At 38.1% G+C, this 27,787-nt stretch overlaps 2 protein-coding genes across 3 annotated transcripts; one reads left to right on the top strand and one right to left on the bottom strand.

Annotated features, from left to right (window-relative positions):
• Positions 1–4,794: 4,794 nt before the first annotated feature.
• LOC116263400 (ATP-citrate synthase alpha chain protein 2) lies at positions 4,795–15,336 on the bottom strand. Of its 2 annotated transcripts, none has more exons than XM_050080207.1 (12): positions 14,863–15,336; positions 14,332–14,508; positions 13,507–13,668; positions 7,466–7,546; positions 7,096–7,147; positions 6,902–7,016; positions 6,675–6,756; positions 5,962–6,057; positions 5,731–5,832; positions 5,506–5,622; positions 5,302–5,374; positions 4,795–5,116 (listed from the first exon to the last, which is right to left on the bottom strand). In XM_050080207.1, the coding sequence occupies exons 1-11, from the start codon at positions 14,959–14,961 to the stop codon at positions 5,342–5,344; spliced, it is 1,116 nt and encodes a 371-aa protein (XP_049936164.1). In that variant the 5' UTR covers positions 14,962–15,336; the 3' UTR covers positions 4,795–5,116; positions 5,302–5,341. The 2 variants fall into 2 exon arrangements, with proteins under 2 accessions (XP_049936164.1, XP_031499000.1); XM_031643140.2 differs by having other exon boundaries at positions 5,302–5,418; positions 14,863–15,330.
• Positions 15,337–17,353: 2,017 nt separating this feature from the next.
• LOC116262283 (protein GFS12) lies at positions 17,354–26,923 on the top strand. The gene is made up of 18 exons (XM_031641506.2): positions 17,354–17,681; positions 18,149–18,183; positions 18,310–18,381; positions 18,528–20,654; positions 20,930–21,257; positions 21,366–21,581; positions 21,693–21,765; positions 21,868–22,073; positions 22,171–22,233; positions 22,376–22,557; positions 22,683–22,794; positions 22,900–23,415; positions 23,644–23,945; positions 24,586–24,829; positions 24,907–24,980; positions 25,636–25,765; positions 25,953–26,304; positions 26,403–26,923. The coding sequence occupies exons 1-17, from the start codon at positions 17,523–17,525 to the stop codon at positions 26,100–26,102; spliced, it is 4,989 nt and encodes a 1,662-aa protein (XP_031497366.1). The 5' UTR covers positions 17,354–17,522; the 3' UTR covers positions 26,103–26,304; positions 26,403–26,923.
• The last annotated feature ends 864 nt before the right edge of the window (positions 26,924–27,787 follow it).

The raw sequence follows: 27,787 nt of genomic DNA, 5'->3' as shown, positions 1-27,787 counted from the left end.
TCTTAGATTTAAAATTACATAAAAAAAAATGTTTTGGGATCTTCAATTTAAATAGTAGTATAATAATATAGATTTGAAATCTATGCTACATATTAGAAACCATAGGTTTAAAGTTGGAGGGAAGGAGAGGAATCCGGCCTTAAATCTATGGATCTGAGAGGATCTCATGTTACCATGAATATGCTTTCTTATGTTACCATTTTAGATAGTCGGTTTGGCGGGTTAGTGAGAATCTTGTTGTCAATTTGATTTTCATTGGTTATGTAATAGGACTCCATCTTCAATGAAGTTATGTTTCTAAACGGTAAAAGTAAGATAGATATTAATATTACTCTATAGTTGAAGAAAGTAACTGTAAGTTTGCACAAATTGCGATACAACTCTATATCAAGAAAAAAGGTTTGATTATTAGATAAAAGTTTTCGAAAAGCTGGTCAAAATATGAGAGGATGAGGTGGCTGACCAAATTCAGGGCCGCAAAGTGCTTCAAATGTTAAATTTGAACCAAATCTGGCAATTTAAAAAATTTAAAAAAAAAACTCCCAAATAAAATCCAATGACATCAGGTACTGCATGTGCCATGCAAAACTAGGCACGTCTTCCTATGTACAAGCCAATAGCTTCGCTTTCCCTTTTAATACTTTTTATATATTAAAATACGCACCTTTCCCTTTAATGCCTTTTTATATATTAAAATATCTTGGAGAATACATCTAGCTGTTATTCTGCCTTTTGAGAAGCCAGGAATGTGGCTTAATATATGAATCTGTTTTGAGCAATGTGAATGCGGTCAACATGCTTCAATACTTGAAGAATCAAATCAATTTTTACAAATTTTCAATAAAATTATTAAGGTTGCAGGAACTTGAGATTAAAATTTTCAACTTTTTTCCACTTACAAGATCATATGCCCAAAAACATTACCCAATATATATACTTCAGGTGTAGATTTAGATTTTAAGAATCTTAGAAGATCAGGAATTCACAAGTTCTATCTCACATTTAAGAAATTAATTAAAGCACTCTCACATTGACATTGTTCTTTTAATATTTATTTAGGTGAAACCAGCTTCGGCATAAAAACCTCCGGCCGTACCTTTATAGCATCAAGATTCTAGCTTACTCTGGGGCTTGTATGGACCTATGGTCCTATAGTACACAACCTTCAACTTGAGGGATCACACTTACCACCATTTACAATTCAAAAAAGTAACATAACATAACTTGACATCAACCATAGAATTGAAACCTCCGACTCATTGAGTGTAAGCCGCCATGCCACCGGGTTGTGCTATACCTTTGGGGCCATTGACATTGTTATTTATTTTTGTGAGAAAGTATGTTAACTTTACTTTTAATCACGTAGGGTAGCTTTAAAAATGATGGCCAACTTGCGAATAGAATGAAAGATAAGTGGATAGATGTTCACTGAGGATCTAACTCGCACATGTATAAATAGATAATGAAAACCAAATCCAATCACTAGTAAGACTAAGATGTAGTTAATAGTTTTTCTGTTTCCTCCTCATTCAAGTCCAATTGCTTTATCGAAATCCAAATCCAGTCAGATTGGCTAGTGTCAGATGAACTTGGGCACCACCGGATTTTGTTTGTTCAGTTCATATCACTAAATGAGGCACAGGTACACCTCGGCATCAGGCCGGGCCAGCCCAGCTCGGCCCGGTAAGAACTGGGTCCGGGTCGGTCCGATGTCTGAAACTCTAGCCCGGGCCGGCCCGATGTCTAAAACTTGAGTTCGGGCCTAACCCGGTCACAATAAAGATCATTTTTTAAGATTTTTTTAAATGTAAAATATATTTTTTAATAATACAAAATATCAGTTAAAAGTTATCAGGTTGATCTGTTGAACCCAAGTTGGGTTTTTCCGGCTTGGACCCACATACAAGGCCAGGTACCCACCGGCGGCCCTACCCTGCACCCATGACACAGGGAATACTATATCGGATGCATTGTTTCCAAAATATGAATGAAGCCCGAGAGTTGAAACTATATTTGCGCCGTTTTGTTCAGTTTTTTTGATGTGATTCAAACTGCTACGTCATTTTGAGAAATCAAACACGGTCTTCAACGTGGAAGAGTTGAAATCTCGATTGAGAGGACTGACAACTGACATGCAGAGTTGGATGAACAACCTTATATTTGAATATTATGTATTGATTTGTTGATGAACAACCTTATGATTGTAATTTATGTATCAATTTGTTGGGATTGTAAAGAAATCTGACATTACGCAGAACTCCCACCCAATCATGCCAAGAGATGCGCTATGATTTTTGGGCATTCCTCTATTCTTCACCATGCATGAAAGTCATGAGTCCATTGCTCAGTCAGGTATGAGGAGCTGTGTTTGTTATAATTAAATAATACTCTCTGGGATAATGATATATTATCTCTTATTCTTGGCAACATTAGCTTTATATTTGAATTAAGATGCATCGATGGGTGTGATCTAATAGCCATTTGCTTAATCCCAACTTGTCATTTTTTGAAGACTGAATATATTTTGGCGGATTTCATCATTTTGATAGTGGGAACCATAAATCCCTTCACCCGAGTGCAGTTTTAAGAGAGAGAGAGAGAGAGAGAGAGAGAAAAAAAAACTTGGCCTTCATAAAACAAAAGCTGTAGTTTTTGAGTGGATTTCATCATTCATTTGTAGATGTTTCGTTTAGTGCGTTTCATTGGTGTGGAGTTGTTTTCGTCTATCTTCATTTTAAAGCAAACCTTTATCTCCTTTGGGTGGATTTCATCATTAATATTGGGTTCCAATATTTCAATTAGTAAATGAAAAATTTACGCAAAGAGTTTAACTTTTTCTTTATATTCAAAAATGTGCTGGAAAAGTGAAATTATTACAGAAATCACAAGCTCTCCGGGTATTTGACTGGAAGTCAGAGTCGGTGGAATCATAAACCGAGTCTAATACATACTTTTCTGCCCCATTTGAGAAGATTCCAAAAAAAATTTCATGTGGAGATGCGAATTCAGGACATATCTCTAATTAATTTAAAAAAATATATATACATTCGCTTGTCTTTTCTTTTTGATGCATTGAATTCAGTTTTAATATTTTTACTGATCCAGTAAACTAATCACATTTCACTGTCTTGGCACTTGGCGGGGGACCAAATATAGGGATGTCAATAAACCCGAATAAAAATAGATGTCTCACCAGATTATATGAAAAAAAAACTAACATCTGATTAAGAAATCAAATCAGTTTCTAATTTAAGAAATGACATATGATTGGATTTGGGTTCTTATGTAAATAAATATGCAATTGGATTCAGATTCAGTTTAAAAGTTTACTTTGAGTAAATATCCAATATTTAATATCCATTCATTTAAAAGTCAGTTCGTAGGGTGGTTTGGATTTGGATTCGGTTGTGAATTGAAATACCAGATTTGATTTATGAATTTGGATTCACATTCAGATATGGTACAGATTTAGTTATGATAGGTTGGTACCTAGTTACAATATGTCCGATTTGGATTCGATATCTGACTGACTAAAAAAAAAGATATGGAAAGAAATTTAATTCCCGATTAAAAACTTAGATAGCTTTCGGATTTAAGAGATGACACCATCAGATTTAGATTCTATAGCATATAAATTTCCAGTCTGATTCGAGTTTGGATTCAAATCAGATTTAGCTTTAAATAATTATCCTATACCCAATGCCCTTGAAAATCAGCTGAATTTGATTTAAAATTCAGATTCAGATTCCGATGTGAATTTAAGAATCAGATTCAAATAAGATTCAGACTCTGAAATCAGATTTTGGATTCGGATTCATATATGCTTTTTTTTTGTTTGCATTCAAATTCTAATTGAAATCTGAATATGCGAACATCCAAAATAACAAATTCCCTAGCCAGATAATGAAGCCGCTGCCTACGTGCCAGTTTTAGATTAGGTGATTTAACCACATTTCTCTCCAAGATTTGCAGCTCATGTGGATTTTGGGAGATCAAATTTTTAATAATAAGTTGGCATCCTAGGAGGGAGTTTGATAAGAACATCTACAAACATAAAGCAGCCTTCCATTGTTAAAGAAGAGAATGTTGCTGTTTCAGAAAGCATAATTATAACTTTTGAAAGATAGATCTTGAAATAATATCTATAATCACATCATGTTTTCTATGGCAGGAACATAGTGTTCTTCTTCTTTTGTACATGTGTCTAACACAATGTTCTTATCCAACGATCTTTCCTAACCGCTGATGTATTTGGGTTGCTAAGGGGCCCTTTGGTAAGAGGAACATTGTAACAGTGTTTTATGAATCTATCACAGTTATTGATGTAGATTTATGAACCACCTGAAAAATAAATGAACAAATGTTCCATAAATTTACCCTAATATTTAAAATAGATTTATGGAACTCCTACACTGTGTTCCTCATATCAAACGACCCCTAAAAAGGTTGCGACTCTGACTTGAAGTTTCTCCATTTCCCATTGTGCTAAATTCCATTGAAACCCAACTTCTAGGACATTTAGTTGTCTTCGATCAAACCTGTTTCAGTTGGAAGCTCAAAATCTTTAGTCTACATATCTACTTCAATTTATGTGTAAATTAATATTTTAAAAGAAGATGTTCGTGTTTCAATAATTTATCACGTTTTACCTGATTGAACTTGACACTACAATGCAGTAAAACGTGTTTTCTTTTTCAAAACTGCGTAGTGCTTTGTGGCATCAATAAAAAATTGGGCATCTTCTTGTGAGATTTTCTCATGTAAATATTCACTATATTTATGTACTCAACACCAAGCACCAATAACTAGCCTCCATTAAAGAAGAAGGTCATCTCTTACATTATTACAGGGAAAACTTGAAGAGCAAACCCCTTATGATTATAGAAAGAGCAGATTTTTACCAAAATGAGTAGAATTTTAAGCCCAACTCGACGCCTCTCTCAGTTTTTTTGGCAATTAAAAATGATCAGAGTACCAGATTTTCCACAACAAGAAAAAAGTTATGCCACACTGAATAGGGGAAAGCAAAAAATTGTAGAAACTGTCACGCAGCTGACATGACACAGTCAATTGCTCGTTTGCAGATTCCAGTCATTGTGGCTTCTGGCCCATATACCTGTAACAAGAACGGCAAAAATATTGTGCAGTGAGTCGATGTGAACATTGACAAGGCTGAAGATCAGAAAAAATTTCAAGGCTCTCAGCACAGGAAGCCCTACAAGATCTTCACAAGTGGACCATAGAATGGAAATGCCACCAAATGGAAAGGAAAATGGACATGCAAGGTCATTATCTTATTACCTCAAGGGGAACTCCAAGTTCTTCACCCAGAGCCCGCATTTTAGCCAACCCAATCTGATAATTCGGGCCACCTCTGCGAACATAAATGTGCATTCTTGAGGCTTTTAACTTTGATTCCTACAAAAAACAGAACTTGCACACAGCTTAGCAGAAGAATTAAAACATCCAACACTAATTAGTAATTACTCCAGGACAGAGCCTAACCTTCTCCCTTAGAGCACGAATGATGCCATTAAATGTGGCAGCAACATCAGTGAAATTAGCAATGCCGCCTCCAATTATAAGAGCCCGTTTACGTCCATCAGGATCGGCAGTAGCACACTGCAGTTAAGCATAGCTTTTCAGAATAAGGGATGTGAATCTTTTGAGTGCACAATAAAAGAAACGGAGACATTTATATGAAGTCTGACAAAATTCCTAGGTTCTTACATCAAGAACAACTCTTGCATATTGCAACACCTCTTCTTCATTCGGGGCACCACTGTATTCAGCATAATTGCCAAGTTCAGATGCGTAGCCCAAGTCTCCGACCTAAATGTAAATAAAAATTCAAAACTATATTGCAGGCAACCAGAAAGCGACAGAATATCAGTATATTGCGAAAAACTGTAACCCACAGAGCTAGGAGTATAAGGTAGAACATGAAAGACTGAAATTTACAGTATCGGCATATATGACACTTGCACCACCTCCAGCCACCATAGTCCAGATGCGCCCTTTTGGGTTCAGAACTGTGAATTTCAGCGAGGCACTTGTCTGTCATTATATTGTGAGGATAAGTCTCAGATTTAAAGAGCATGCGTAAGAGAGAGAGAGAGAGGGAGAGAGAAAGAGAGAACGCAATTCTAAACAAGAAATTCTCCGCATATAGATCCCATCACATATATTCACTAGGCAGTTGCAACATCAGCATTTAATACAATTTTGCAGAAGGCCTTGTAATATAGGCCTGGAGATTATTCAAGTGAAGCTCATACAATAACAATTACACATTTTCCCATGTTAAAGAATGAAGGTCCAAGACAAATGAGGACAGGTATTATTCAACTTCTTATAACTCCAAAAACACCACTTTTATGGACAGCTACCTATTTTCAATTTTGCAGAAGTATGATATCGTTCTATATGAATAGGAAAATGGAAAGAAGATTTTCATACACAACAAGGATGAAGGGTTCATGTAAAATATAAATTACTGTGTTTGTCAAGGGTTCAAAATCATAAATTCAAAATCTAAGATGATGATGCCAAGATGAGTTCGGATTACCCGGCTAACCATTTGAAACACAGTATGGAGCTGCGGGAAGCATATTTTAAAAGTTATGATGCATCATATGCAACAGCAGTTAGAAAACTCAACTTTTACAGATTACCTTCTCATCCAAACCATGCACAAAGCTTTCAGTTGGACTCAACACTCTACCGAAAGGCAATGGGAACTCTATATCTCCCCATCTGTGTGATGAGATAATACATTAATAATCACGAAAAAAATCACATGCAAAAAATTGTGAAATTGAATATGATGTGTTCAGAATACAACACCACATGCACAACACACAGATATATATATATATTAAGTGAGTAGAAAATAGTATACTTGTTGAAGTTCTTAAATGCAGCAGTGTCATCCAACTCTCCACGCATATCCAATGGATAAGGCTCTCCATTCACCAAAGTGAATGGGTTCATTTCTAGGAAGGTGAAGTCGAGGTCTGCATGATTGAATGCAACTTTAGTTCATAAAATAGGGGCAAACCATAAACTAAGCAAATTTGGAATAAGATATCATACCCTGAAATACTGCAAAAACAGCTCTTATGAAATCTCCAATTTTTCCTCGAATCTAAATAAATAAAAAATGATAAGAATTTCAAATGAAAATTGAAAGGAAGCTGAAAACTTTTCCAAACCCATAGATAAAAAAAAATAAATACAAACATATGATTCTATTGCACAAAGTGAATAGATGTATGTATTAATGTAAATGATGAATTAAGAATAGAGTGAAGATTTCAGTTATACCTCCAAAGGCGATGAAAACTTTTCTAAACCCACTGATGAAAAATGCAAACATACTAGATTCTATTGTACAAAGTAAATAGATGTACGGATTAATGTTTTAAGTGATAGGTTAAGGATAGAGTGAAAACTTCAGTTATACCTCCAAAGGAAGTGTGGCAATCAGTGGTGCAGATGCCTCTGGTGTGAGAGATTTGTCAGTTGGTAGAAATACAGTTTTCACCTGCATGATCCAAGAGGAAACATAGCAGATCAAATAAAATCTACACAAACATGGATTCAGTGGTCTAATTGCCAATTCCAAGTTTCCAACTAAACTAACCATGCAGATAAAATGCACATGGTTAGACATGCATGTTAAAATATAAATCCTTCACCAGCACGTTGAAGAGGAGTCTCTTAGGATTCCACCTCCTTGTAGAATGTGTTAAAATATTTAATGTCCTTGTAACATGTGAAGAGTCTCCTAGGATTCTATGTTATAGTTAATATCCTTGTTATATGGGAAGTCTCCTAGGATTCTATGTTGTAGTTAATATCCTTGTAATATGTGAAGTCTCTTAGGTTTCTATGATGTAATTAATGTCCTTGGAGCTTGTGAAATCTCCTAGGATTCTACGATTGGAGACTCTTAGAATTCTGAAAATGAGATTATAAATAGAGGCCGTGCAAACCATTTTGGCTACGGCTTCTTCTCCTCAGTTTCTTCTTCTCTCTCTCTCTCTCTCTCTCTCTCTCTCTCTCTCTCTCTCTATCTTCCTGCGTGAGTGCTGTTTTCGGGTTACAGATATTGGTGCTACATTTCTATCATGGTATCAGAGCGCCAGGTTACGTTATATCTACCAAACGAAATGCCCAAACAGGTCTGATCTGGTTAGAACTCTTTTCTCATCTTGTCTCTATCCTGAATTTACTTTTCTCTTGCGCAATTCTTGTTCCTTTTTCTTCTTGCTTACCAAGGACACATCTTGTTATATCGTGTCTTCTTTCCCTCTCATCTTCTACCTATATACCATTCCTTTCTGCTGTCATGGAAAACCTTTCGCATTCTGGCATGTCCTCAAGTTTTCTTCCTCACCTTATTACCGAAAAACTCAACCATGAGAATTATCTGATCTGGAAAAGGCAAATCATGCCTTTCATAAGAAGTCAAGGCCTCTTTGGACATCTCGATGGTTCAACAAAGGCTCCACCAATATCCGTCTTACAGGAAATAAAAAATGAGGCAGGAGAAGTTATTGCTGTTCATGAAGACAACAATCCTGAACATGCTATGTGGATGAGACGTGATCAAAGTCTGGTTGCGTATATTTTGTCCACTTTATCTCAACAAGTGTTACTTTCAGTTTCTGATGATTGTACTGCAGAAGAATTATGGGAAACCCTTGCTGATACCTTTTCCCAAATATCAGAAGCTCGAATTATGTACTTAAAGAAAGAATTTCAGAATTTGAGCAAAGGTTCAACGTCTATCATGGATTATTTGGGGCGTATTAAGGCCGTCGCAGACCAACTTGCTGCCTCAGGGAATAACATTTCTGATAAGGAAAAGGTGCAACAAACCTTGAATGGACTTGGGCATGATTATCATGCTTTTATTACAGCTCTTGAGGTCCTTCCTGTTCTGCCTTCCTTCAATGAACTACAAGGTAAACTTCTCCAACATGAAATGAATATGAAAAGAGTCATTGAAAGGACTGATCAAGGGAACTCCCAAAATGTGTTGGCTATGAATGTAAAGTTTGGTAAGAGCCATGGGAACTCCAACCATGGTGGTCGTGGCATTCTACCAACACCACATAACCAAGGTATGTCTCCTTTGGATACTTCAAGAAAAATACCAATTTGTTTTAAGTGCAACAAGAAAGGACACATGAAGGCACAATGTTGGTTTAATCCTCAAAATAAAAACAAAGGGGTAAGACATGATTATAAACAAGGAGGACAAAGTTCTAAATCCACCGCTGAAGATATGCAACAGCTATTGATGGCCGCATTCTCAAAGATGACTATAAAGCAAAATGAGCAGGGAGAATGGTTCTTGGATTCAGGTGCAGCTACCCATGTGACAGGAAATGCAGGTAAATTGACTAACTTATCCCCTCATTACGGTAGAAGTTGCATTATAACAGGTGATGGAAAATCTCATCCTATTACACATATTGGAAATGCACATATTCCATTGTCATCCTCGTCTCTATCACTGTCTAATGTTGTTCTTGCTCCCAATATAAAAAAGAACATCATATCCATTTCTAAACTCATTGATGATACAAGCTCTTCTGTTGAATTCACACCTTCTTCTGTCTATGTCAAGGACCTCCAAACGAAGAAAATGTTCGCGAGAGGGGAGCGTCAAGGGAATATGTACGTCCTCAAGGAATGTCTACCCAAGGATTCATCCACTTTTGATATAGGATTGAAGACATTTTCTCTTTCTCATAATGCGTCATCAGTACCAAGTTCTTGCCATTTTCAATCAAAAGTAAGGGGCCCTAACCAATTTTTGGAATCTGATTTGTGGCATAGTCGGCTAGGACACTGTGGTCGACATTTCATTGAAAAACTTGTCACAGATAGTCTCATTCCAAGATCAAGTTTACCTCTTACTTCAAGTGTCAAAAAATGTTCAAGTTGTGGACTTTGTAAGAGTCATGTTTTACCTTTCCATAATATAAATCAAAGAGCTTCCAAACCTTTTGAAACTATTTTTTCTGATGTATGGGGGCCAGCCCCTATTGATTCCATGTCTGGGTCAAGATATTATGTCTTATTCATTGACTCTTACTCACGTTTCACCTGGATTTACTTCATGAAACACAAATCAGAAGTACCTCACATATTTCGAAACTTCTATGCCATGATTCAAACTAAATTTTCATCCAATGTGGTGCATTTTCAATGTGATGGAGGGGGAAAATATTCCTCGCTTGATTTTATTGAATTTCTACGTGAAAAAGGGATAACTAGACAAATTTCCTGCCCTTACACACCACAACAAAATGGTGTAGTTGAGCGGAAACATCGACATATAGTTGAAAGCGCCATGAGCATGATGCATGATACTAATGTGCCCATTTCCTTGTGGACTGAAGCCTTCCATACTGCTGTATACATAATAAATTGTTTGCCTATGACACTCTTGATGTCTAAATCGCCATATTTTACACTTTTAGGCAAACAACCTGATTACAAGAACTTGAAGGTTTTTGGTTGTGTATGCTATGTTCACGTTGATGCTGCCTTGAGGAACAAGTTTCAAGACAAAGCTATTCAATGTAGATTCGTTGGATATGCTGATGAATATAAAGGTTTTCGATGCTATGATCCAACAACTAAACGTATCAAAACTTCAAGAAATGTCATTTTTGATGAACATAGTTTTGATAATACAAATGAAATGCCTATGACCATTGAATCTTATGATCCCTGGACCAGTACACAGTTATTCAATGCAGATCCTGTTATAGAAAATGATGTGCCTCAAAGTGAAGATTCAGAGAGAGCAATACAACCATCGGATATGGCTCAAAGTGAAAATCAAGAAGATCCAACACAGTCATCAAGTCATCACGAAAACAATAATGAACAGAGCAACGATGCACATCGGTATTCGGGTCTTATCTACAGTCGACGACTAAGGGACAGAGATGCTCACAGTGAAGAAGACAACATGCCCCACCTTAGAAGATCCCAACGCATTCGTCATCCCATTCACAGGTGGGTTAGCTATGATTCTTTATCACTTGATTTTCAGTTATTCATGGCAAAAGTTGGCAAGGAGGAAGAACCTACTTCATTTGATCAAGCATCAAAATCACATCATTGGAGAAAAGCTATGAAAGAAGAAATGGATGCCTTGCATGAATGTGGAACATGGGAGATCGTTCCGAGGCCACACGAAAAGAACGTAGTGGGCTCCAAATGGGTATACAAAATTAAATACAAACCTGACGGCAGCATAGAAAGACACAAAGCAAGGTTAGTAGCAAAAGGGTTTACACAACAATATGGAGAAGATTATGATGAGACATTCAGCCCTGTGATCAAAATGGGAACAATTCGCGTGATTATATCATTGGCAGTTGAATATGGATGGAGACTACATCAAATGGACGTGAAGAATGCTTTTCTTCATGGTGATTTAAGGGAGGAAGTATATATGGAACAACCTCCAGGATACACGAAAGGAGACTCTCATGCATGGGTTTGCAAACTAAGAAAATCTATTTATGGACTTAAACAGGCCTCACGTTCGTGGTTTGACAGTTTCTCTTGCAAGATTCAAGAATGTGGTTTTCGGAGATGTCCTCTAGATCACTCTCTTTTCATTTATCGAAAGGAAAACATATTTACTTTACTTCTTATATATGTTGATGATATTGTTATCACAGGCAATTCAGAAAAACACATAGAAGAAGCTAAAGTTTTGATGATGCAAAACTTCAAAATGAAAGAGCTTGGTGATTTACGATTCTTTCTTGGAGTGGAGATTGATAGGCACAATAATCGCCTCACATTGACACAACAGAAATACACGTTGGATTTGTTGAAAAAGTCAGGTATGTCTGATTGTAAGCCTGTTGGAACTCCTAGTGTTCTAAATCAAAGACTAAGTGCTCAAGATGGGGAGTTATATGAAGATCCTACGCAATATCGAAGTATTGTTGGGGCACTTCAATATCTTACATTTACTAGACCAGATATTATATATGCTGTGAATCAAGTATCCCAATTTATGCATGCACCTAGAGATACTCACATGGATGTTGTCAAAAGAATATTAAGATATCTTAAAGGGACAACAGGAGATGGCTTAGTTTATGGTAAGAGTGAAAATATAACTACTGGACATCAACTTATGACATTCACAGATGCAGATTGGGCTGGAGATCCCGATCAAAGAAAGTCCATTTCTGGTTTTTGTATTTTCATTGGACATAATCTTGTGTCTTGGAGTTGTCGAAAGCAAAAGGCAGTAGCAAGATCCAGCACTGAAGCTGAATACAGATGCATGGCTGCAGGTACTGCTGAAGTTACATGGGTTAGACATTTGCTAGAAGACATTGGAGAAAAGATTAAAACATCAATGTTAATGTGCGATAATCAAAGCGCTATTAACATTGCCTTTAATCCCGTACAACATGGTCGAACAAAGCACATTGAGATTGATCAACACTTTGTTAGACAAAAGGTGGAAGACAAGGAAATTCAGCCTATTTATGTTCGTACAGATGAACAAGTTGCAGACTTATTTACAAAAGGATTAACAAAGGAACGATTCTGGTTTCTAAAAGGCAAGTTGTACATGGTGCAAAACCATGCACAACTTGAGGGAGGGTGTTAAAATATAAATCCTTCACCAGCACGTTGAAGAGGAGTCTCTTAGGATTCCACCTCCTTGTAGAATGTGTTAAAATATTTAATGTCCTTGTAACATGTGAAGAGTCTCCTAGGATTCTATGTTATAGTTAATATCCTTGTTATATGGGAAGTCTCATAGGATTCTATGTTGTAGTTAATATCCTTGTAATATGTGAAGTCTCTTAGGTTTCTATGATGTAATTAATGTCCTTGGAGCTTGTGAAATCTCCTAGGATTCTACGATTGGAGACTCTTAGAATTCTGAAAATGAGATTATAAATAGAGGCCGTGCAAACCATTTTGGCTACGGCTTCTTCTCCTCAGTTTCTTCTTCTCTCTCTCTCTCTCTCTCTCTCTCTCTCTCTATCTTCCTGCGTGAGTGCTGTTTTCGGGTTACAGATATTGGTGCTACATTTCTATCAATGCAAAGGAACAAACGAATAAGGAAATATATAGCATTTGCTAAGCTGAATAGAAGACTTCTTCTTGGGTGCAAGAATTGGGGAATAAAGGAATCAGCTCAATTTGCAAAGAGAAGTTCACAGAACAGGCACTGCAAGGCAGGAAAAATGTGCTGATACAAGTGCAAGGGTTAGTTTCAAACTTTCAATTGCTGTTCCCCTTAGACTGCAGGTTTCTCCAACTTCTCTGCAGATTTTCCTACATGTACTTCGCCTTGAAGCAGTTGACCATCAAACATGGATTCAAAACACTGGATTTAGATTTTTCAGGAATCACAACTAATTGCATTAATCATGCTTTTGTACAGCAGCTGTGAATTAGTCATTAGAAAAGTGGTCGATAGTAGGTGATATGTACCTTGTCCCAGTTATCTTCAATTTCAATCCCACCGCACTCGGAGAAACTAACGGTACATCCCAGTCTTTCAGAGACAATTGACAGATAGAACTCCTGACTGTGAGGAACGAAAGGTTCCACGATGAAGGTGGTAATTGGAGCTTTGCACCCACCCATTTCAACCTGCAAATTGCGAATGATGATTAAATGAAAACAACAAATAACTGTATATATCTACGTGTTGATCATACTTGCCAAAGCTGGAATACAAAATTGAGACACTGTAGGAAGGGAAGAGACATGTTAATTTTTATGAGCATTGAGTGGGAACCAAATTGGAACACACATGGTCGACCATTTAGGAAATGATATGCAGGATCAAGTGAAACACTGAAAATTGATATACCCAAGTAAAAACTTAGAGATTAACAGTAACAGATATTATGCACGACATGATATCCAAAATCACATGGAAATTAAGATTCCCATGACTGTGTATCGTGCTCATCTCTTGAAATAGTGTTCCTGATGGATTCTGCTCTTGATACTTACGAATTAGTGTTACTGCAAGGGGTTCCAGTGCCCATGGTATTGACATGCCTCTAGACATAGGACACCACTTATATACATGTAAAAAGCATGTAGAATCAACCAAACGGTGATTTTCGTGATCTATGTAGAGTTTCACGTCTTACTGAAAATTGAAAAATCCTAGGCCAAACAAATTTATCCAAATGAACGTAACGATCTACAAAAAATCTTCATGAGTCACGAGTCGAACTATCCCAGACACGAGATTGCCTTCAGAAGATTAATCATTCAATGAGAAGCAGGAAGCAGATCTACCTCTTTTCCTAGACGTTGTTTCACGAATGCAGACACCTGAGCTAGATCAAGGTTCAGTGCAACCAGTCCACTCTTCCCACGCTTTCCAAACAGCATGTCCGGCTTCACCACTAGCTTGGTTGACGAAAGCCATGGCTCTCTGTCGGTTAACTCGGTGAAATCCGTTGACTCTGTGACCTAGCAAGTTTCACCATCCAAGCAGTAAGGACAACCAACCAAAAAAGTACACTGGAATTTGACGATCTCTGGCACCAAATCAACAACTCAGCGACGTTTGCTGCGAAAATGGAAAATACACCCCATTTCTTCCATGTGCTCATTCACTTGTTAGATATATGGGGTTGGCAATTTGTAGAGAGCGAAGAAATAACTTGAAAATTGATCCCAAGAAAAGAAGAAGTGCAAGAAGACACCAGAACATTGACCAGGAAAAATCGGTACCCAAGTTAAATTAGCTGACTGCCATTGAAATCTTACTGCGACAGTTCTAAGCATCTAGAAAGAGTACAGCAGAATGGGTATCAGGAAAACCTGCGCTGAGCGTATCTCCAAATCAATCCCGGCGATCTTCTTCAAGTGTTGCTTCAGCAACCTCTTCGAATCGTACTCTCTGATCTTCTTCCTAGCCATCTTTCAAGGTGGAAAACAGCACCTCCAATTCGATCCTACCAATCCCCACACCGATCTAGAGCGCCAGAAATCCACCAAAGCGCCAATATATATATATATATATATATATATATATATATATATATATATATAGGGAGAGAGGGGAGAGATGGGTAGGTCACCAAACAATTCCCCAATGGATTACTTCCCAAGCGACGATACCGAGAGGGACGAGCACGGAGATATCACTATGCTCTGGTTAGGTTCTCCATGGACTAGACTACCCCTGCATGGTGGACGCGAGCACGAGAGATCATTAGGAGATTTGGAGAAAAGGAAAGGGCAGTAATGAAGTAGGGAGGCAATGCAGCCAATTTCCCAAGTTGGGTGAAAGTGTGAGATGGGGAGGTCGTCAGCCATGGGGTTTCAGCAGGATCACGTGCTCTGAGCTACGAGTTTTCTTCTCCTTCCCTCCCCGCAACTAACCAAACCCCACTGACAGCGCGACTCTTGGACTCTCCGCAAAGGGATCATCATTGACCTGTTCATGACATTGAGAAGCACGCATGGATTAGGCTCGCCACGTGGTTTCAGCTGTCCCGCAAAGTATAAATTACAGTGCCATTGTTAGTGACGAAGGAACGAATACTAAGTTGTTCCATGGGAAATACTGGAACTTTAATATTTAACCGTTGAATATATATTATCGCGACATTATACCTTTTAGAACAGAAACATGATATTTTATGTAATTTGAGAATATGTGTTTGAATATCACAATGTTACTGTATCAAACGCCTTTAAAGGGGTGCTTCTTACCAGTTTAACAACCATACTTTCATCGATCTGTTAATTTGGTTGTCAATTTGATTTTTGCGGATGTTATTTGGATTATCAGTTGACAACAGATATCACATGTTCTAACTAAATCTTGAATCAACCTTAAACCTTAAAGACAAAAAAAGAAGAAGAGAGGTTTCAGCCTCTTCTTCGGTTAAAAGATCACATTTGATTGGCGTCAGTTCAAATGCACTCCAAAGGTTTCATATCAACCTTTTGTATTGTTTCGTAGGAGCTTTTTACAAACTTCTAAAAAGGAAGCAAGTCGAGTGTCTAGCACTCCAAAACTTGTTCTTTGCATTTGCTGTTATATACGATATCAATTTTCCCCAATAAAAGTGGTTTTGAATAGGTTTGATTCAGCTGATAGACAAACTAGATCATTGAATATATATATATATATATATATATATATATATATATGTGTGTGTGTGTGTGTGTGTGAAGGGAAATATATGGCCAAATAATTGAAAACTAAGAGATCTTTTAACTATGTTAATATAATAGAAAAACATTGCATGACATGTAATAAACACTCTTAAATGGGCCAATTAATTAAATTGATGTGCCAGTTATTCCATTTTGAACACTTTTTCACCCTCTTCTATTACAACTGGCCATTTTCTTGGTCAACAAACCAGCTTCATTTGCACTCACATTTTTTATACACAATGTCTAAGGCTTACGAACTTAATCAAACTGTTTCGCAACATTTGATAACTCAACACTTACTAATCAAATAAGTTTCATGAATCTGTTTTAAAGATCGAGAAAAATTTACGAAGCTTTAAGATAGTTCGCATTATTGGTTATTGCGGGACTGATGAAAACCCTGGGATTAGTACTGCCACCCCATGAGGCCCATAGATGGTTTAGCAAGCACAAGTAGTTGCTCCTATGACAATCGAACGGCTACGCACTAAGTTAGCATCATTAAAGCTTGATCTTAGTAAAGACTTAATGCTCAATCCGTCCAACCGTCTTCAAAAGTTTTTAGAACACATATGATATGACAAATATGTAAATTATTTAGAAAGTTTTTTTTTTCCTGATATGATAATTCTCGAATGATGTTTTCTCAAATGTGAAATGTATAGCATTTAAAACAACATAATACTGCTACATATCTCAAGCCACGTCAGCTTATTTTTTATTTTATTTTAACAAGCACAATTAACAAGTAATTTAAAATAAGTAAAAAAAGTGAAATATGCATTTACAACCTAGGAGTAGGAGCATAGATGGATGTGTTTACTAGATTGTGTATCGGATCCAAGTGCTAATTAACTTGAGAATTCTTATGCAGTTACAATTGAATTGAATCTGAATTAATCTCCACTAAGATCCAATAAAATAGGTCTCGATGATGTAACAGCGTAGGTTTTATGCTCATTAGATATGAATTCAGATTTGAAAAGCAGTCCAAACCTTTATTTAAATCCAAATCTAATACATAAAATTCGATCAAATCAAGTTCAGTAAAAGCTGGTAATCGGGACGGTCCAACTTGAAGAAGAAGATGGTCAAGTCGGTTGGCTCGTCCCATTGACGAGTCCTAGGACGGGACCGAAGGCTGACCCAGTTCGCGCAGGAGAGGACCCCGCGGAAGCCCGATGTCTTGCGCCTGCCTTTTCCCTGCAGGTTAACGGTACGGACATGCCAAGATCCCAAGGAAGAAGGGAAGGGGAGGGAATCTAGCGATCCTTCCCGCGGAATTCGATCCCGCGAAGCGAAGGCCAAGGATGAGGGACGAAGCGACGACCTTCGATCACGAATCCCAACAGAAGAATTGTTTCGAGTGCTTGCAGAAGCGGATCGAGCGCGATCTCTCCAACAGAGTCCTCTTCTGTTACGGGGTCTCCGATTCTCCTCTCCCCTTTGGTTCCACTGCAGTGTGCCAGGTGATCAACTCATTGTTTTTCGCTTACAATCTCGCTCTTTCCTCGTCCCTCATCGTAATCTGGGGCTGCCAAGTGACGGTTTAGCTTTTAGAACATATTTCCTCGTATTCTTTAGTGTCTTCTTGGTTGGTCTCTGCAAACCGGCTCTGAGCGACTGGTGAAGCTTTTTCTTAAGAGGCATCGACCCTTTTTATCCTTTCCAAAAGGGGTTGCTACGCTTCTTTATGCGTTTAAAGAAACTTTAGACTATTTTTATTGTTTTAGGTTCTGAAGAGTTGAATTGTTCGCCAGATTTGTTTTAATTTCTCTCTCTCTCTCTTTTTTTTTTTAAAAAATGTCGTATATCGCGCTTCTAAAGTCAGAATATTTGAAATAGTATCCGGCTCATAGTGGGTTACAATCTTAAAAACTTTGTATGTGCATGTTTTCTTTGCCTTATTCTGAGCGCAGTCTGTTCCTTATTCCAGGTTGAATTGAATAAGAGGGACGGCACATTGCCATGGTATGCCGTTGGATCTTTCGTTTGGTGACATCATAATGAATGCGAATTTGAGAGCTTGTTTGATATGCACATATTTTCTTGTTTATATTGGGCTTGCTTATTCAGAGTTTTGATTATGTGATACAGTAAGGAGGATTCCGTCCAGTTTGAACTGGTGGCTGTAGAAAACACTGAAAACAGATGCTTGCAAAGATACATGTATGTGTGCACGAAGTTTATGGTTAACTTTTATCGAGTTACAGTTGCTCGTGCGTCTATAAGTTGTTATGTGCAGGATGTCTTACTTTAAAACAATCATGTACTTAACAACATGGGCCTTATTATTATTATCTGTTTGCTTACAGTGACCGAAAGATCTTGAGAAATGGCACCACAGAAAATAGATGCGAGAAAGACAAACCGACATTGTCAAAAATCAATGGAAACCAGGTCCAGGTTAATTTGGGAGCGTTTGAAGAAGAAGATGAAGCGCTACCTGTGTCGGAGAATGAGTCCCATGCTTGTGATGATCACACGAATTTTTGTGAAGAGACTGTATCTGCCTTAGCGCCAAGTGCATATGCTGGTTATGGTTCTTATAAGGTCATAGAGGAACTTCTCCATAGATACGTATCGGGATCCTTTGAACACAGTTTGATGTTATCACTCATTCTTCTTTTGGAAGGCAGATCAAGCAAAGAAGTAGGCACATATTTTTCATCTTTACTTGGATTAGGCAACCGTGGTAAAAATGTTAGTTCAAGAAGATTAAGGCATCCTAATATTGCTCCTACTATAGGTACGTTACAAATGCCTGGATATATCAACTTAATTCTTCCAAAGGCTCCATACACGTTGGAAAATATTCTACATTATAGCCCTGAAGCATTAAAATCTGACTGGCACATTCGATTTTTGATGTACCAGTTGCTGTCTGCATTGGGGTATATCCATTCCCTAGGGGCTACTCACGGGAGTTTATCACCTTCTAGTGTAAAACTGACTGATTCTTTTTGGTGTTGGCTCAGTGTGTTAGAGAGATACAGTGTGAGAGCTAGGCTGAGCTTGATGAATGAAACTAAACTTGTTGCCTCTCAGCCTAGGGTTTGTTTATGCCATGGCAATTGCCCCTGCTCTGGTCTTTATGCTGATTTGAGGTTAACAAATTCTAGTGATTGGCAAAGAGATTTTAAGATGTGGTGGAACGGTGAACTGAGTAACTATGAATACCTCCTCATTTTGAACCAGTTAGCTGGTAGAAGATGGGGCGATCCGACTTTTCATACTGTTATGCCCTGGGTGATAGACTTTAGTGTGAAACCTGATGAGAGCTCTGATGCTGGATGGAGAGACCTTCGGAAGAGCAAGTGGAGATTGGCAAAAGGGGATGAACAATTGGATTTCACATATTCAACCTCTGAAATTCCACATCATGTATCAGATGAATGCCTTTCAGAATTGGCTGTCTGCAGCTATAAAGCAAGGCGCTTGCCCCTGAGTATACTGCGGTCTTCTGTTCGCTCTGTTTATGAGCCCAATGAATATCCTTCCACTATGCAAAGGCTATACCAGTGGACTCCTGATGAATGCATCCCGGAGTTTTATACCGACCCTAGAATTTTCTCTTCTGTACATGATGGAATGAGCAATCTTGCAGTGCCATCATGGGCAGGTAGTCCTGAAGAATTTATATCATTGCATCGTGCTGCTTTGGAAAGTGACCGTGTATCACAGGAGATTAACGATTGGTTTGATATTACATTTGGTTACAAGCTTTCTGGTGAGGCTGCTGTTGTAGCTAAGAATGTCACTTTACCTTCTTCTGAGCCCCAGAGACCGAGATCATCTGGCCGTTGCCAGCTCTTCACTCAACCACATCCAAAGCGTCGGAGGTCTTTGCTGAAGAAACCTGATAGGTTTAAACCTCAGCAAGAAATCATATCTCAAGTACAATCAAATTGTGACATAGTTTCTACAGCCATAACTGAGGATGCTTCCAGCTGCATAGGAATGGCAGATGGAAGCCTGCGGGAAGTTGAAAACAATTTGGAACAATTAGAAAGAACCATGTCTTTCTGTGAACAAAATAGGCACTTAAGTCCATGTTATAATTCTCCCCAAGATTGCACCACCCAGAGGACTAGTCCAGAGTTACCAAGGAAATATGATGACTTACCACATCCCAGTGATATTGACCTAAATACCCTTCTCGAGTACTTTAACATTGTTGATGATGGTGGAGACCTGGGATTTCAAGAATTGTTACTGTGGAAGCAGAAATCATCCCACCAGAGGTCCCAGTCAGAGGATGTCGCACGTGACATGTTTTCTGTGGGGTGTGTGTTAGCTGAACTTTATTTGAAGAGGCCACTTTTTGACCCAATTTCATTAGTTGCATACACTGAACACGGTTTGTTGCCAGGACTGTTCCAGAAGCTTCCTCCTCATGTGGCATTTCTTGTTGAAGAATGCATCCAAAAGGACTGGAAGAGGTATTTAATGTTGATTAATTGATTTATTATTTCATTATTCAAATAAAATTTAGTTCCTTTTTGCGGACATTCATGTATACCTTCTGGGCCTCTATAAATAATAAATGGAAACTGTAAATTATTTGTCTATGGTAAATAGACAAAAAAGACTCATTTTTGGCACAGTGAAAATTTCCTTCATTTTGGCCTAGTTCTGTTGGCGTGCTTATTTTGTTTTTTCCTTGTGATATTTAAATTGTATCATCTCTGTACTAAATCTTCATCCTTTGGAACAGGAGGCCATCGGCTTATTGTTTGTTGGAGTCACCATATTTTCCTCAAACGGTCAGGTCTGCTTATCTCTTCATTGCACCTCTTCATCTTCTTGCAAGCAATGGGTCTCGTCTTCAATTTGCAGCTAAGTTGGCTGGAGAAGGGGCTCTGAGATTAATGGGCTCATTTGCTGCAGAAATGTGTATGTCATATTGCATGCCCCTTGTAATGAGTTCATTGTCTGATTCTGAGGCTGAGTGGGCTTCTTTCCTACTGAAGGAATTTTTAAGATGTCTTAAGCCTCAGGCAGTTATTGTATCTGTGCTACCAGTTATTCAAAGAGTTCTACAGGTTCGTAATGGTCTTGAAATAGTCCAAGCAAGATTAGGTTTTGTCCTTACAGCTGAATAAACTTATTGCTTCGTGAGTAAAACTTATAATATGTTTCTTTTCCTTCAGTCATCAGAATACTCTCACCTGAAAGTTTTGCTTCTTCAAAATTCTTTTATGCGGGAAGTGTGGAAGATAGTGGGCAAACGTTCATATCTGCAGAAGATCCATCCACTAATTATCTCAAATTTGTACTTGTTAGCCCATAAGAATTCTGCATCTTCTGCTTCAGTCTTACTGATTGCATCCTGTGAGGAACTTGGCATTCCTGTAACAATACATCAGGTCAATGTTCTAATTAAATTTTCTAACTTTTGAAATGGTATGCTTATATATATTATTGAAAAACTAGCATGCCATTAATTTTGTAATACTGACTCAGTATTTTCCCGCTAGACAATCTTGCCTTTGATCAATTGCTTTGGAAAAGGACTGGTGGCTGATGGGATTGATTCACTGGTTAGAATTGGTATGGGCTGTTTCTGGTTTGTGCAATCAACAGCATTTTATCTCACTTCATCTGTTGGATGTTCTTATGATGCATTACTCCTATTCCTTTTTTAATATATAGGGGGAATTCTTGGAGGAAATTTTATTGTCAGACAAGTTTTACCTTTGATGAGGAATGTTATTTCTTCTTGTATTGAGCTTTCCCATATGAATAATCCCGAGCCATTGCAAAGCTGGAACTCCCTGGCTTTGATAAATGGCCTAGATACAGTGGATGGATTAGTTGCACTTTTGCCAAGGGAGGTGATTCTAAAGGAGTTGGTTCAGGTAGTGGTTTCTGTTCATAAAAAACTGTTTCTTTTCCCCAGGGAGAAATCATTTTGTTCTTCAATCTTCTTGATCATCAGCTTTTATCAACTTGCAGGATCAGGTCTTTCTGCATGTTAAGATTCTAATGCATCCTAATGTAGAACAAACAGTGCTTCAGGTTGGCTACAACAAGAATTAAGTTGCCATATTTAAGTCTTTTTCTTCATGTTCCCTCCAGAGATTGATCTTCTTTCCAATGTTTGTGGAGATTTTGTTAGTAGTCAATTGTTCATTAAGACTAATTTGCATCTATTTTCCAGGTTGCAGGGACTACTCTTCTTTCAATATGTCAGAAGATTGGTCCTGATTTAACAGCTTCACATGTCCTTCCACAGCTAAGGGACTTGTTTGATGAACTTGCCTTCTCACAAGAAACCACCTATGCACTTGGTTCTGAATCAATATCAGGTGAAGATTTCACAGGAAGTCGTGCGGAGCTTTTGTATGTATCACCAATCATTTGCTGTAAATAGGACACAAAAGTTACTTCATCTTCTGCTATTGATGTTATGTGACCATAAGGTGCTCTCTTCAGTAGAAAATATGAATTTAGTCTGCTATTGGCAGGTTACTGTTATATCCATCATTGGCGTCCCTTCTTGGTATTGAGAAATTTCGCAGGTGCTGCACCACATGGTTACTCCTAGAGCAGTATCTCTATAAGCATTATAACTGGAAGGTAAACTAAGATTGGCTTTTATATTATGATGATGATAGTAGCGAAGACCTCTTCTGGTTCCATTATTATCCTCCTGTGACCATTTCATTATACATCTCTCTTCAGTGGGAACATACAGGAGAGACATGTAGAGCTGGTTGTGAAAATTCCCCTGCTCAAATAAAAAGCCACAAGCCATCATCATATGAGTACAATCCAGCAAAATTATTACTTAATGGTGTTGGATGGTCTATACCACAGTCCCAAGGAGCTAGAAGTGGCAAGAGCTCGGTAAATTCTAAATCAGATGATGTTCGAGTAACTTCTGATGAGAAGACTGAACCCTTGCCAAGTTCTGTAAAACCAGAACCGTGGTTTTGGTTCCCCAGTTCGGCTGACAATTGGGATGGTCCAGATTTTCTTAACCGAACTGGTGGGTTGAAGGATGAACTCCCATGGAAGATCAGGGCATCAATTCTTTACACGGTTCGTGCACATCCTGGAGCTTTGAGAGTTTTAGCTGTGGCAGATGATGAATGCACAGTTTTTTCTGGTGGGGTAGGCTCAGGATTCAAGGGAGTTGTTCATCAATGGGAGTTATCAAGCCTGAACTGCATTTCTGGGTATTTTGGGCATGAAGAGGTCAATCCTTTGACCTTCTAGTTTCGCTTGCTTTTGAAGCTTTGTTCCATTATTTCTACGTATGCTTTAGGAATCACTTCTTTGATAAAGAATTGCAAAGAACTTCTGAATTCCTGATGTCCTATTTTAGTTTTTAGCTCACAATTTTTGTTCTCATTTAATCTGAACTGTTGAGTTATCCCTTCTTTTCCTTTCTAGCTTTTGAATATATTGACAATGTATTTCCAGGTTGTAAATGATATCTGCATCTTGTCTTCCACTGAAAGGATAGCTTCCTGTGATGGAACTATACACATATGGAATAGCCAAACTGGAAAGCTGTTATCATGTTTTTCTGAACCTTCAGCAACTTCACTTCTCTCTGGTTCTTCTTCAGCAAAAAAGGTTAACAATGAAGGAAATGGTGTGAATCCTGCAGCACTATCTGCTGGAATCCTGTCAACTGCATTTAATGGGAGTTTGTACACATGCATGCACTATTTGGGGTTCAACGATAAACTTTTGGCTGGCATGGGGAATGGTTCACTGAGGTATGTCCAGTGGGTTAAGACAATATTCCCTCAAAAGCTTCATTTCTTTAGAGAATATCATTAGGAAGATCATGATCTCATCAGGATTTTATGGACATATTGCTATCCTGTGAATGTAAATGAAATCATAGTACAATGTCAAATTCATCATGATATTGCTACCTACATGACATGGGTAAGTTTGTCTGATGTGTGTCTGTTATGACAATGAAAGTGCATTTCATATTGCCAAAAAACCATGCTTTGTGGATTGTATCCTTATGAAGATTTAATTGAGTATGCTTATGCAATCTCACCTCCCTTCACTCTTGAAGTTTCTCATGATTTTTCCTTAAGAGTCTTTGAAGTTTGATGGGAGTGCAAAAGTGTTCTTTTATTCCATATCATAGTGTGGCATTAGAGTGCAAATGCACTTTAGGCTTGTTGGTGTTTATCATATGCTAATGGAGGTCTTTCCTATTACTTCTCACTGAATAAAACATTGATATAAGATATTTTTCAACTACGTCAACCATTTTTTTCTTGTGTACCATGCATTCCCAAGTGTTCATGTGCAACCTGTGTTCCATTCTGGAAACAGCGCAGAGTGTTATGGCAAGAAAGCATTTCAAAGTACAAATTTTATTGTTGATCCTCACAGGTTCCTTGATATTGCTCAAGATCAGAAACTGCATCTGTGGAAGAGTCAAACGGCTGAACCATGCTTTTCTTCCCTTGTATCTGCAATTTGTTCTTGTGGGTCTGACAATCATCAAAGTAAAGCAGTTGGATCTTCACCATCTTGGGTTGCTGCTGGTCTTAACTCAGGACACATTAGACTTCTTGATGCAAGAAGTGGGAACATAGTTGCTCTTTGGCGGGCTCATGATGGGTTTATAACAAAAGTTGGTACTTTTTCTTTGTCTTAATTTTTCATTTCACTTGAAAGTTTTTGTTGTCTCATCTTTTTAGGGTGTTGCAGTTAGCTGCTCCTGAAGGCCATTTACTTGTTTCAAGCTCTCTTGACAGAACAATGAGTGTGTGGGATCTAAGAAGGTATCTCAGTATTTATAGATTTCATTTTTGCATTAGAAAGATATGTTCTCTTGTTCTAAATTCAAGATTAGCATTGGACTTGGAAATCAAGGCAGGACACTATCAAACACTTGCACGTGCCAGACACTTGTCAAACAAGTAACATATGAAAGAATAGGCATTGCACACAGCAACAAAGTAACATGAGAAAAAATAGGCCAGAACCTCTTTCATGCCACACATGCACAATCGATATTCACTTTTCAAGTAACATGCTGCTCGAATGCTGCCTTCCATGAGTTTGCTCAAACCAAGAATTTTGTTGAACTCAATGAAATTTTTGTGGTGACTGGACGGATTTTATTCTTGGTAAACTCCCTTCTTGAATAAGTTTTGCTAGTTAGTGCTATTAATGAGAAACATGTCTTTTCATTGGTGATACTAATGAGAAACTGAGAAGCACAATTTGTTTACGGGTTATCTGTGGGTGCCTGCACATATGAAAACATGCACATGCATATGATAGGAATTTAATAAACTTTAATTAGTCCTTGTTGGAAAAATGATGATTTATTGCAGGCATTTTCTTCTGGTTTTCTGGTGGAAGGCTCACATCTCTGGTTGACCAACTTACGCAACACGCAACACATTAATGTTGGTTTCCCTTGTTTTGCAGGAACTCGCCAAATCAGCGCTATATTTTCAGTGGTCATTCGGGTGGTGTTTCTGGTTTCTCTATATGGGGTCAAGATATGATCTCAGTTTCTGGAAACAAGATTGGTCTTTCTTCACTTTGCCATTCAGAGGTCAAGAAATCTTTACCCATTTAGTCCTGCTTGGCAAGTTTAGGCATTTGGGGCACTTGAAATGGCTGAATCTCCTTACATTTGAAGTAACAAATGTTATTTTGAGGCAACAATTTGATTTCATAACGTTGACAACTTGTTTCTTCCTTTCTTTTGTTCTCCTTCCTGATAAGTTGATTCAACGCAGGACCGGCATCAACAGGTTATTCCACGGAAATTGTATACATCTGATCGTGGAGCCAGGAACATGTCAGCTTTGTCTAGCATCGACATCCTCCCGTTTTCACGCTTGTTTGCTGTTGGAACAGAAGATGGTTTTTTGAAGATATGTTGTTAGATCCTTTTACCTCCAAGGCTGGTTATTTCCATCAAAGGCTGTCTGCTGAAAAATCTTTCTTGAGTGAGCTCTGACGCACTCCATCTTTCAAATATGTATATATGGTTATGCTTATCTTCAAAGCGGTGTTTTTTTGGAGCTTTACCACAGAGGTGCAAGCTCCATTGAGTGTCGACTAGATCTGACAAGCACATCAAGGCTGGTAAGAGCTCTCTCCCTCTATCTCTCTCTACACTCCCACACACACAAGCATTTTCCCTCTCCCTCTCATGATTGATCTGATTATGTGTGCTGCAACAGGACTAGTTGCTTTCAAAAGATTGAGGAGGCAGGGGCTGCATCCACCGTTTGCAGTAATGGCATCATCTATCATGTTACTTGTCTTCATATGCTCAGCCAAAAGATTGAGGAGGCAGGGGCTGCATCCACCGTTTGCAGTAATGGCATCGTCTATCGTGTTACTTGTCTTCATATGCTCAGCACCACTACATGATATCAATTGTTTTCTCAAGTGCCTGTTGTAGAAACGCATGAATAGTGGTAAGGAGGCCTAAGTTCTCACCTAAGTAAGTCGATCCTTAATTAGTAGCCCTTAAAGCTACTAATGATTGTATTGGTTTGGTTTCCTACCCTAAATTTGTTATTGCAGTTCTTCTCATGCTAATGGTGTGAGAGGTTTATGTTTAGCTTATCTCCATGTACATCAGATCCATCATATTTCTGGTGCTGCAACCGCTGTTGGAGCTTTCATTTTGTACATCATTCTTGGCATTCAAGATAGAGGTGCATATTACGTTGTTACCAGATTGGTAGCGACTTTAGTTTTTGCTCCAATCTATTTTACATGGCTCTCTTGTGAAAATTTATCAGGCTTGGGAAACGTGAGCAAATATGCGTAACGTTTCTCAGAGGTGGGTAATTGGTGTCTAATGATTGGATGCAAACCACAATCTGCTATTCAAAGAAAAGTATTCATTAGACTGACTCGTCTCAGATGATCAATAAAATAGCCATTAAGATGAGAACATCGGCAAGCATACATGCTGTAAGATATCTACCATGACAAGTGTGAAGCAGCTAAGTATGAATCGGATTTGTTTAAGCAAGCACACGGTCTGAAATTTGATTCCAAATATAGAACTCTTTAACACTCAGAGAAAGGTGCAACGCAGAAAAAATCGACATACTTATTTCATATATTTTCCAAGCAGCTAAGTATGAATCGGATTTGTTTAAGCAAGCACACGGTCTGAAGTTTGATTCCAAATATAGAACTCTTTTAACACTCAGAGAAAGGTGCAACACAGAAAAAATCAACGTACTTATTTCATATATTTTCGAACTCAACACGTGACTGTTTGCGACTGCATTTAAAGGATCCTAAGTGTGGGCATGTCTATCATTTTGTACTTTTGATGTGTATTGACTCAACGGGCCGCATCGCATATATCGAGTGTTTGACCATCGTACAAAATGGAATATTTTTAAGTCAAATCTTGTAGATCAGATTCATATACGATCGGATCCATCTACCGAACTTAGTTTATTGGCTGGTTGCATGTTCAGATTTGAACCCGAACCAGAAAAAGTTGGAATATTTTTCATTTCAATTCCTAAAGCTGCAAACGAATCCAATCTGAAGTCCAGCCTTATAAGTTTGCATTTTGCCCACATAAAACACGCAT

This window comes from Nymphaea colorata, chromosome 10, assembly GCF_008831285.2.
Source record: "Nymphaea colorata isolate Beijing-Zhang1983 chromosome 10, ASM883128v2, whole genome shotgun sequence".
Taxonomy (NCBI): Eukaryota; Viridiplantae; Streptophyta; class Magnoliopsida; order Nymphaeales; family Nymphaeaceae; genus Nymphaea; species Nymphaea colorata.
The sequence above is the reverse complement of the archived record's forward strand: the minus strand, read 5'-3'. Positions and strand labels throughout refer to the sequence as shown.

Coding starts and splice junctions, on each gene's coding strand:
- LOC116262283 (XM_031641506.2), top strand. CDS start 17,523: ATGAGGGACGAAGCGACGACCTTCGATCACGAATCCCAACAGAAGAAT. Junction 24,830..24,906: donor ATGATGGGTTTATAACAAAA/GTTGGTACTTTT, acceptor AGGGTGTTGCAG/TTAGCTGCTCCTGAAGGCCA. Junction 25,766..25,952: donor CTTCACTTTGCCATTCAGAG/GTCAAGAAATCT, acceptor GATTCAACGCAG/GACCGGCATCAACAGGTTAT.
- LOC116263400 (XM_031643140.2), bottom strand. CDS start 14,961: ATGGCTAGGAAGAAGATCAGAGAGTACGATTCGAAGAGGTTGCTGAAG. Junction 14,509..14,862: donor TGGAGATACGCTCAGCGCAG/GTTTTCCTGATA, acceptor GAAACTTGCTAG/GTCACAGAGTCAACGGATTT. Junction 7,148..7,465: donor TTGCCACACTTCCTTTGGAG/GTATAACTGAAG, acceptor TTATTTATTTAG/ATTCGAGGAAAAATTGGAGA.